General features: G+C 38.6%; 1 protein-coding gene across 6 annotated transcripts in view; it reads left to right on the forward strand.

The window, feature by feature from the left end:
* Positions 1-382: 382 nt before the first annotated feature.
* Positions 383-12156, forward strand: part of DPY19L4 (dpy-19 like 4) — a 62247-nt gene continuing 50473 nt past the window's right edge. Inside the window, exons 1-3 of one of the 6 annotated variants that reach the window (XM_014841675.3) lie at positions 383-644; positions 5910-6020; positions 11612-11736. In XM_014841675.3, the coding sequence (XP_014697161.1) occupies positions 629-644; positions 5910-6020; positions 11612-11736 (252 nt within the window). In that variant the 5' untranslated portion in view covers positions 383-628. Of the gene's footprint in view, positions 645-2856; positions 2975-5909; positions 6021-11611; positions 11737-12156 lie in introns of those variants that run through there. The other 5 variants (XM_070481357.1, XM_070481356.1, XM_014841680.3 and 2 more) reach the window with 5 other exon arrangements.

Below are 12156 nucleotides of genomic sequence, written 5' to 3' on the forward strand. Positions count from 1 at the left end.
GCCCACTAAACCAAAGTGCCAGCCCAGAGTGTTCTGTCGCGCTCTGAAATCACCCCGTGACGGCAGGCACCGCTAGGAGTTCGGAGCCCTGGATTCCAGTTCGGAAGGGGAGGTTAGCGTTGTGACTCACACCTCGCCGGACCTCAGTTTCCTCTCTGTAAAATGGGGCGGGTGTAGGGGCTGGAGGTGGAAGGTGTAAATGATGATATTCTCCGACTCCCTGAGTCGAATCACAAAAGTCCCGGAAAGCACTGTCGGGCTCCCACCTTTCTTGTAAGGACCGGCGAGAAGCAGGCCTGCCACGGGACCCCCGGGCCTCTCTTTCCCCAGGCGAGCCGGTGGGGGACTTCCGGCGTGGGCGGCGCCACCGACGCCTAGTCGCCCTCCTGCCTGCGCAGGCTCGGGCGCCCCAGCGAAGAGCTCCGGCCGCCCTCTGCTCCCGGCACTCTGGTTCCCCGGCCGCCCAGGGGGACGCAGTTGGCGGCGACACCGGAGAGGGGCGGGTCAGGAAGTGGGGGCGCGGCGGCCAGGAACGGGCCTGGGGCAGCAGAGGGGTTCCGCAACGCGGAGGGCAGGAGACTCCGGGCCGCTGGGCAGCGGGAGGGGCGACCCGGCCTCCGCGGAGACCATGGCGGAGGAAGAAGGTGATTGCCCCGCGGTCTCGCGCGCCAACTGTCGCCGGAGGTCTCGGGAAAGAGGGGCAGGGGCGCGAGGGGCCCGGAGGCCCGGGCGGGTGGCTGCGGCCCCGCGCGGAGGGCGGGAAGGAGCGGGGCGGCGGGGGGAGGTTTGCGGCGAAATTCACAGGGAGCCGAGTGGGTAGCCCGAAGTTTCATTGACTAAGCGGGAAGCAAAGGTGGAGCTTAAAGTTCGAAATTGGGTAGGAAGAGAAAAAGCTGTGGGTTGAGAGGGAGGGCTAAGACCAGATGATTGATCGGGTGGGGGACATGGTTTGGGTTAGAAGGTGTAGGGACTGAGTGCATATTAGAAAGTGATAGTCTTTAACCAGATGCCCCTCATTGAGCGCGCTCCTTAAAGGTCTGTGGATTCCGACAGATACAGTCACCAGGTGAGAGGAGCCGCGCGCCCAGGGTGTAAAGAGGGGCTTGGGATAGACATGGTAAGGTGAATTGGGAGGGGATGAACAAGCGGAAACTGATGACGGCCAAGTTCTCTTAAACGTTAGGGGGAGAAGGCCGTGGGCGAAGGGGTGTAAGTAGTTTTGGAGGATCAGGAGGCCAGGAGTGTTTGAGGGTGAAAGTGGGTGGGCTGGGAAACCTGTCCATGCTCCTTCAGAGCCAATGCCAAGAAAATTAATTCATTCGGCAGTATTTATTCATAGAAAATGGTAGATATGAGAGAGAAATGGGGAGTTGGGAGGAACTTAGCTACTGATAGATACAGTATTATAGGAAACGTTCATGGCATAGTAACTTCATGATACCCGTACTAGTTTCAGGAACAGGAATACAGGATGGTGCCATTTGGTTGGGCAGTTAGATTTTTTCATTCTGGTGGAAAGCATGACTTTTTACTTGATTGAGTGGAGTTGTGAATGTGGTCTATTTAGATTTAAGCCTTACTGAACCAAGAATGCAAGGGAGACTTTCAAGAATTTAGTGGAAAGCGATTTAAAAAAAATTAATGGTAAGAAGTGTGGCTGCTCTGTGACTTACTGCTCTGCCCCTGCGCTCATGCTTGCTTCATATTTGCTTCCTCTTCCTTGAGTTTTCAGTGTTAAAACTGATCTAAATTTGAGACACTCTACCTAAAAGCAGCTTCAAAGCCAAAGCTGTTTGTAGTTGGTAAGGAAGAATGTAATTCCATTTGTTGCCTTGGTTTTATCTTGGTTGTAGTATATTATTTTAAACGTTGCTTGATGTTTTTTCCTTTTCTGACTAATTGCAAATCTATGGGGTTAGGTTGATAAGCTAGCTTGTATGTTTCCATGAGCACTTTTGTGCTTCAGTTAAAGCACGAAAAAATTTAATACCACTGTACTAAAAGTCTTTAATATTATACATAGTGCAAAATGAGAAATTGTTTTAGGAGATTATAGTTAACACCCAATTAAAAGATGTAATGTGGAACCAGTTAAAAATACCATAAAGTTTTATGAAATTTGCTTCTGTGATATAAAGTGAAAAACGGTTTTTGGTTGTACAATTATAGATCATCCAAAGCAATGAAATATATCTTATATGGAACAATTAATGGGTTGCAGTTTCGTTAAAATATAGTTTCATGCTTTTTTTTTTTTTTTGCTGAGGAGGACTGGCCCTGAACTAACATCTGTTGCCAGTCTTCCTCTTTTTTGCTTGAAGAAGATTCTCCCTGAGCTAACATCTGTGCCAGTCTTCCTCTATTTTGTATGTGAGTCTCCACCTCAGCATGGCTGTTGACAGGTGGTGTAGATCCACATCTGGGAACTGAGCTGGGCTGCTGAAGCAGAGTGTGCCATACTTAAGCATTAGGCCACAGGGCTGGCCCAAACAAATTTTTTAATTCCATAAACATTTGGGAGCTTCCTGTGTTAGGTACTGGGATATAATAGTCAACAGTGAATGAGTCAGTTCTCATCATGATGCTGATGCTAGTAATGATATTTGTAGCAAACATGTCTGTGTGCCAGGCGTTATTCTGAGTGCTTTACATTTACTTGGCACTCTGCTTTTTTTCAAAACACATGCTATCTTGTATTCAGTGTATTAAAATGAGACTGAATAGTCTATTTATTTTACTTGTATCCTGATGTTCTCTGTATCCCTTTTTGCTTATCATTCACATTCCCACTTGGATCCTCTTTGTCTCACTTTTTCTCTAAGTAAATACTCTTTGGGAATCTCATCTTCTAAAAAGGTCTTCCTTGATGCTATGGAGGGTCAGGGTGTTTATGCCTCCTGAAAGAAATGTTAGAGCAAAGAAAGAAGTGACAACTTTGAGAAGAGCTGTATTAACTTCACTTGGAAATTGCTAGGTATGGTCTGCATGGACATTTGCAAGCCTGTTTGTAGCCTGACTAACAATCTCATGTGATGATCACTGGTCCGGAGACTGAAATAGCAGGTTATTTTTGTAGCTATGTTATTTTCATTTAGTTTGACTTTTTCTTTACAATGCTAAAGATATAGGATAGTGAAACAGAAACTTGAATGCTGTTCCAGAGCTTTCCTATCGAAATTAATAATCTAGCTTGTCCACCGCTTTGGCCTTCACTGCTTATCCACGTAGACAGAGTCCTGACTTTGTTTATCAGTTGTGAAGTTTAAGATCAATAAAGGAAATGAGGTGAAATTTGCATCCATGTTTTGTTTCTTGGTGACAGGCAAAAAACTAATTTTGGGGACAAGATTGAAGAGATTGGCCAAAATGAATACTGTATTTCCCAAGGTGTACTTTTTTGCTCCCACAGTTTAATGCCACTGAAATGGGCATGTCTTAAATTCAGTGTATGAATTTAATATAGTAGTGTTTTTTTTCCCTAAAGAACTGTTATTAAATAGTATCTTAAAATGTGTGGCATCTTAAAATCAAGAAAATATTACAAGTCCTTTATAGATTGTTTATTTGTATGGTCCTTTGTCATTGCTAATATAAATTCTTGAGAGATGACTGTTAAGATTTGTATACTCCATAAATTATTTGGGGATCTGTGCAAAATTTTTGTGTAAATTGTACTTTTATAAATAAAATCCATTTATATGCACAGAGAACACTTTATTAAAGTCCCTGTAAAGTGATTCATTTTATAAAGAAATTTTTTAAAAAGAAAAATGATAGCTTTTTATAAAGAACACTTTTTATGTGAATATTCCCTTCCCAATTTATCTTTATCTTAAATGTGTGCTTTTAGACTCTAATAAAAGAGACCTATCTAACCCAGTGGTCACATACATTTGTTAACTACCTCAATAAATCTATTAACTTGATTGCTAAAATTATCCAAGTCATTCTTTTCTTTTTTTTTTTTTGAGGGAGATTAGCCCTGAGCTAACTACTGCCAGTCCTCCTCTTTTTGCTGAGGAAGGCTGGCCCTGAGCTAACATCCATGCCCATCTTCCTATACTTTATACGTGGGACGCCTACCACAGCATGGCATGCCAAGCGGTGCCATGTCCGCACCTGGGATCCGAACTGGCGAACCCCGGGCCACCGAGAAGCCGAATGTGCGCACTTAACCGCTGCCCACCAGGCTGGACCCCCAAGTCATTTTTTTCAAAAATCCAATTCTATTCATGTTTAATCATGCATGTGTAACTATTTTTTTTTTTTAAGATTTTATTTTTCCTTTGTCTCCCCAAAGACCCCTGGTACATAGTTGTGTATTTTCAGTTGTGGGTCCTTCTAGTTGTGGTGTGTGGGATGCCTCCTCAGCATGGCCTGATGAGCAGTGCCATGTCCGTGCTCAGGATCCCAACTGGTGAAACCCTGGGCCACTGAAGGGGATCGTGCAAACTTAACCACTCGGCCACGGGGCCAGCCCCGCATGTGTAACTATTAAGTACTCTTCTTGTGGTTATATTTTTTTGTTTGTGTTCTTTTTTAATAAAATTAAAAATAATAACTTGTATCTGAAGACTTTATTTGGCTTTACATAAATCTTCGTTCTTGTTGACAGCTTCTAATTTTTTCTTTAACCCATAGCAGGGGAAAATTAAAAGAGCATCATGAAGAAAGAATATAATAATATTTATTAGTTGACCCAGATTTGCATGCAAAAATACTTAAAATCTACAGTATGGCTTTTCTAATAACAACGTCATTTTCTAATGTATTCTTTGGCTTCACTAGTTAACATGACTACGAAATAAATGATAGTATAGAAATGGTTAAAAATTAGGCTAGTCAGACTGAATCCACTAAACGTACAGTAGTTTTATTCTCACTAGGCCAGCGTTTAAAAATTTTTTTGCAAGCATGAATTTCCTTTCAAGCTATTTAAAAATATTTATTGTATTCATTTTGCACAGTAAAGTTAGAGAACCATCCATTTGATCATCAGTAACAGTAGCTGATTCCCTTCTCCTCTTTTGACTCTTCTTTTTAGGCTGATATTTCATAGACTAAAGTCATTACTAAGAGAAAAGAAAAAGTCTCTCCTCTGCTTCTGTAAGGAGGAGATAAATTCTTGTACCACCTTATAAACTTGACAGGACATTGTGTACCTGCATGACAGTCATAGTCTACCCCATAAGATAATTAATTCTAGAGAGGAAAAGTAGTTAAGTTGAATATAGTAAATTCCTATTTAATTTGGAATTTAGTTTACTTGTATTGAGATACTTTCTGTATTACATTTTTTTAATCGGATATAGAAAGGGTATCTAATATTGGGGAATTTTCTGAGAGCTTCCCAAATATAGGGATATTTATAGATTCAGCTTATTTTCTAATATGTAAATCTATGATTGTTGAACGGTAATGATACCATGGCATTGTGAAATTCTACAGAACTTTCAGGATTATTAAAAAACTGAAGTATAGTTTTATGACTAATGTATTTTATTATATTGTGATTTTTAAAAAATTGTTAATCCATGAATGATACATATGATATTCTCAGGTAATGAAGATAATAAGCTAATTTATTAAATAACACTTTGTCCCCTGATAATTCTGGAAAAGAGTTTACTTATTTTGGGATAGTTTGAAAATAACATTGTCTCAGGAGAAGAGCTCGTTGGTTTATCAATAGGACTCTGAAAGCACTGGTTGGAGGTTTAGCCTATATTGTCTTTGTCTGTAGGAAAGACAGTTTTGTAGGAAGTGCTAAAATAATTATGAAAAAATTATCTTTGGTACTAATTGGTCTCCATGTTACTTTTGTGTTAGTATAATAAAAGTTAATCATTTTGGGATACAGACAGAATAATTTGGTACACACGCTGCAATAACTTCTCAAATATTTTAAGGAGCAGTTATAGAACTACGCCAAAGAAAAAAGCCAAAGTCTTCAGAAAATAAAGAATCTGCCAAAGAAGAGAAAATCAATGACACTCCAATTCCTGAAAGAGCTCCAAAATGTAAGTTAGATAGATTTGGAGTTTTTGTGCTACTACAAAAATAGTTATGCTAGGTAATATATTTTATATTAATGTTTTAAATGAGTAAACATATTTTGTGATTAAGTATGTGGTGCTATTGGTCAACTTTCATTAGGTTTTGCTGTAGGAAAATCCCTAAATCTCACTGGCTTACAACAAACATTTATTTCTGATTAACATTACATGTTGTGGCTACAGGTTGGCTGATGTAGCTTCATGTGTCATAAAGCAACAACCCCTATTTGGGACATGCTTTCTTGTGGCAGAGGAAAAGAGCAGGAGAGCAGGCAGAATCAGGCATTGCCTCCTAAAGTTTCTGCTGAATTGACACACTGTCACTTGTACGCACATCGTGTTGACCAAAGCAAGGCGTATAATCAATCTACACGTGGGATGGAGAAGTATACTCTTCCTACAGGGAAGTATTGTAAGTCACATGGTAGTGGGCAGGGATGAATAATCTTTCTATAGGAAAGGAAACAAAACTTGGGAATAATAATAACAGTCTACCACATTCTGTCCTTTTGGTCATAAATATTTACTTCTCTCCCTCAGACAAAATATACTTGCTACCTCCCCCACCCCAAGGAAGATGCCCAGTTTTATCCAGTCATGGCATCAGTCTTGAAGCCCAAGGTTTTTTTATCTACATGAGGGATAGCTATGACTCATTCTGATCCATTCTGATCGTTTTAGTTCTGACTTATGAACTAAAAAGACAAGTTATCTGCTCTGTGTCACGGGAGCCCGAGACCACCCCCATCTTTTCAGATTAGCTAGAAGGACTTGCAGGTCTCACAATATAGTTGTATTCACAGCTATGATTTATTACAGTGAACAGTGTAAAAATCAGCAAAGGGAAAAGGCCTGTGGATTGAAGTTCACAAGAGACTAGGCAAAGCTTCCAAGATTCCTCTCCCAGTGGAGTCACACAGGACGTGCTTTATTCCTTCAGCATCAAATTGTGACATTTGTTGTTTTGTCTACCAAGGAAGCTATAGTGACTCTGCTTAGGGTTTTTATTGGCAGCTGGTCATGTGCACTCTGCCTACCACATACCAAAATTCTAGACTCCCAAAAGGAAAGCAGTCAACATGAACCACATTGTCTGTACAAACAAGTTAGGTACAGTAAGCTACTCTTATCAGTTAGAGAATGGTGGGAACCCTCGTGCAAACCAAGTTCCCAGATGCCAGCCAAGAGCAAGAAAGAGCAGAAAGGCAAGCAGGCCTTTCTTAACAAAGCAGTTGCAGGCCTGCTATGCTAACTCTTTTTTCTGCATATGCCTCCTCTCCCATTGTACATTGTTGGACAGGGACAGGATAACCAAAATAAATGCTTCCATTCAGAAAGAGGAAGAGTGAGAGACATACATTAGCCACTGGTCCATAGCAATTCTGAAATCTGACTAGATAAATATGCAGTCTCCTTACTCTGGGGTAGAGAATGTTTCTTGATTAGGCCCCAGTTGTTTGCCTTTGGAGTAGCTTCCTAGTTCATTGTTCATGGTCCTTGGCTCCACCCTCCGGAGGTCCTTCCTTTTCCATATTCTTCTAAACCATATCTGAAGATGGCTTTGGAGAATATGCCATCTTTAGGAGCTGAACAGCTTTCTCAAATTGCTTCCTGCCCATAGAGAGATGAGGGCCCATTTATGTATGTTTGCTCAAATAAGATAACACATTGGGGTCATCTACAGACCTAGTTCAGGGGCTAGCAGCAAGAAAACGTTTTGGAAGCTGGAAAAATAATAATCCGTATTGTACAGTCACAAAACATTTTATGAAACTATTTCCTGTGAATAGTTGCAATTTTAATTTTTTTTTTTAAGATTGGCACCTGAGCTAACACCATTGCCAATCTTTTTTTTTTTTTCTTTTCCCCAAAGCCCCCCAGTACATAGTTGAATATTCTAGTTGTAGATCCTTCTGGTTGTGGTATGTGGGATGCCACCTCAGCATGGCCTGATGAGCAGTGCCGTGTCCGTGCCCAGGATCTGAACCAGTGAAACCCTGGGCCGCTGAAGCAGAGCATGGGAAGGTAACCACTCGGCCACGGGGCCAGCCCCATTAATACTAATTTTTTATTATTTTACGTAACAAGATTACAAAACAGAATGTTCACTAGAGTGACTTAGTTATCAGCTGCATTTGATAACAGGAAAGAGCTGAATTTAGGACAGAATTGGCCTATTTGCAAGCAGGAATGAAGAGGGAGATAGAGAATCCTAAACTTATGAGACTTGTTGAAGTTAGAACTATTTATTTTTTTCAACCAGTAAAAAATAAAATAAATACTTTGAGTAACAAAGGCTGATTAAGATGAATCCTCAGAGCAATGACCAAATCAAAGGGCAAGGCTGTCAGCATGGTTTGTAAAAATGTGTGAATGGATCAAGGTAGTTGCTGGTAAGTCCTTTCAGCTGGACAAAGTTCTCAGGGAAAAGAGACAAAGGGTGCAGTCCCACAGAAGCTTGATAAGCTCAAAATACATGTAATTAAATCTTTGAGAGAGGCATATCTAGAAGAAAAAGTTGTGAGTGTAGTTGTTAGAATGTGCAGCTGACTGGAATCAATTAGGTAAAAGCCAACAAAATTGTTCTTTCCTTTGCAAAACTGAGTGATTGAATTTTAAAAAATTAATGTATAATTAACATATAATAAAATGCACAGAATCTTGTGTTTATTTAAATAAGTTTTAACACTTGAATACAGCTGGAATAGGATACAAAATGTTTCCCAGACAGCTCCTTTGTATGGTTTCCAGAAAGTAGATTTGCCTTGTACCCCCAAGACAACTACTCTTCTGATATTTTTCAATATTGATTGTTTAACTTTACATGCGTTAGAATTTCATATAAATGGAATCATACAACATGTATGCCTTTGTGTCTGGATTCTTTCACTTAGCTCAGTATGTTGTCCTTTGAAAATATGATCATTTGAGATTCATGGTGCTATAAGTATTTAACCCTTCTCTTCTTGTTGAGTAGTTTCTAGTATTTAGTTATTATGAATAAGGCTGCTATGAATATACTTGTACACATCTTTTTGTGGACATTTGTTTTTATTTCTCTTAGGTAAGCACCTAGGAGAATTGTTGGCTGAGCTTTTGAGAGATTTTATTGTTCCCTTTTATTGTTCCCAAATGTTTGCCCTCTCAATTAAAAGTGGATTATATATCACTTCCCACTGGCGTGTGATTTGGGTGCCTCTTCCCTTGCCTATTGTCAGGCTTACCATGTGACTTACCTGGGCCAGTGGAATGAGTGGAAGAAGCAGTGTACTAGTTCTGACCAGAAACTTATAGAGGCGTTGTATGCTTCTGCCTGTTCTCCTTTTCTTTGCCTCTCATGAGAAGAGCATGTCCCAAACAGGGACTGATCACAATCTGGAACTCTGAAGAAGGTATATGGAGAAGAGCCACAGCTAATCTGAAGTTTGGAATTGGGTGGAGAGTTTCCCACAAGTAACATGAGTGAGAAATAAACCTTGTTTTGTTAAGCCACTGATAGTTTGAGGCCACTTTTTTATCACAGCAAAGCTGACTAATAGAGTGGTCATTTAAAACATTTTGGAAAATACAATATAAAAAAGATAATAAACAATCCAGAGATTACTATAAAATAGTATTTTCTCCCTAATTGCAAAAATTATTTCAGGGTAGAAAATGTAGGACATAGAGAAAAGTATAATAAAAATAAGATGTATGAATAATTCCAGTAGATATATTACTCTTAAAATTTTGGCAAGTATTACTTTCAGTGTACTTACATTTTTCTTTTTCTTCTTTCTCTTATGTAGGGTTCTTTTTTTTTTTTTTTTGTGTGCATGATTAACATTTTACAAGTGAAGGGGTAACACAGATAACACAGAAGTTATCTGATTAGGCTGGTTTATGACTAATATAACTTAATTAAAAGTCAGGTCCTTTATTTTTCAATTTTCCAATTCAAATGATAATTTTTTAAGACAATAATTTCCAAAGCCTAGAGTTGTTTATTTTCTCCAAAATATATGCACTAATACCAAACGCTGATAGCTTGATTCCATCTTTGACTCTTTACAAACAAACTTTCAAAAACAAAATATTTAGTATTAAGGCAAGGCATTTATATATAGGATTTGGTTGAATATATTTTTTATAATAGCCTCTGATAATTAGGATTAATTTGCCATTATCTAAGACTTAATGAAAAAAAAACAGGAATAGATACGTTTAGAAACTTTGAAGCACTTTTGTCAAACTGCCACCATAGATAAGTTTTCTTATTTGTTTTTTGTAGTTCATATCACGTGAACATTGCTTTAATTAACTATCATAGATTTTTGCAGGTATGCTGCCGTAGCTCAATGGTGGTAGCTAGGATCACTTGCTATGTACCAGGCCAAATGCTTTCTACATGCTATTGGAAACAGTAATTTTAAAGCAATTGCATCATACTCATGCTAATATTTCCTTTATTGGGTAGTGTTTTTCAAGCATTTTGAATATAATTCTTATTAATTTAGTGATATCTAACTAATTAGTCTATTTAATATCTCTACTATGCTATGCAGACTAATATTTATTAAATAATGTTTTGAAAATAGCCAAGATTTTAGGTTAGCTAAACTAGTAAATCAACAATTTGATTTTTATGCATCTGTCAGTAGTTCAGTAATACAACACAGGGCTTTTGGCCCTTAGACCTCTGCTCATGTACTTAATCTTAATAGCTCTGCAGGACTAAATCGTCCTGTGTGTAGAAAATCCAAATGTTTTTTATGTTATTTCATCAAGTAGTTACATATACGTAACAGTTGTATATGGTGTTTTAAATACATAATCATCAAAAGTCATTGAATTGTACACTTTAACTGGCTGTAATTTATGGTAGGTAAATTATTCCTCAGTAAAGAAAAAAATTCCTTGATAAGGAGAAAATCTCAACAGTAATTTGAATTAACCTGTATTTTTTCTTTAGATATTTGGTAGTACGTTCCTTTTATTCCTTTTTTTAAATCAATAGACTTTAATTTTAAAAATGATTTTTGATTTATAGAACTGAACAGATAGGACAGAGTTCCTATGTTACCACCCCCCCTACAGATTTCCCTATTATTAACATTTTATGTTAGTATAGTACATTTGTTATAATTAATGAACCAATACTGATACATTATTTTTAACTAAAGTCTATGCTTTATTCAGACTTCCTTAGTTTTTCTCTGATGTCCTTTGTCTGTTCCAGGATCCCATCCAGGAGACCGCATTACAGTTGGTCATCATGTCTCCTTAGGCTACTCTTGGCTGTGAGGAGTTTCTCAGGCTTTCCTTGTTTTTGATGACCTTGACAGTTTTGAGGAGTCCTGGTCAGGTGTATTGTGGGATGCCCCTCTATTGGAATTGGTCTGCTGTTTTTCTCATGATTAGACTGGGGTTATGGGTTTTGGAGAGGAAGACCACAGAGTTAGTCATTTTCATCACATTGTGTTAAGAGTACATACTACTTTTTGGTTACTTTTTCCTTTTTAATAAAAGTCCATAAATATCATCTACATCTGATTACTTTTAATGTGCTTTTTCAGATGTATTATTTCAGCGCTTTGCAAAGATTTTCATTGGCTGTCTTGCAGCAGTTACTAGTGGTATGATGTATGCTCTCTATTTATCAGCTTACCATGAACGGAGATTCTGGTTTTCCAACAGGCAGGTAAGGAGAAAGAATTTTGAGCATGTGAAAGTTGTTTTAGTATATATTTAAGTAATATGTTTTCCGATGAGCCAAAATATATGTGTGATCAGTATAAGGGCTCTCTTATTTACAGCCGTTAGAAACAAAATGGTATAGAAGTTGTTTTGAGAGCACAGTCACAGTATCAACCTTGAAAAATTTAATAGAATGTATTTCAAATCCATAGAATAGAGACTATGAGGATGCTTTTCTTTGTGCAATTAATTTATCAGGGACTTTTTTTTTCCTGACTTTTCTTTTTTCCTGCTTTTTCTCCCCAAATCCCCCAGTACATAGTTGTGCTATGTGGGACACCACCTCAGCATGGCCAAAGTGAGCGTGCAAACTTAACCACTTGGCCACCCGGCCGGCCCCTATCAGGCACTTTTGATGACAGTG

Source organism: Equus asinus, chromosome 12, assembly GCF_041296235.1.
Source record: "Equus asinus isolate D_3611 breed Donkey chromosome 12, EquAss-T2T_v2, whole genome shotgun sequence".
Classification (NCBI taxonomy): domain Eukaryota; kingdom Metazoa; phylum Chordata; class Mammalia; order Perissodactyla; family Equidae; genus Equus; species Equus asinus.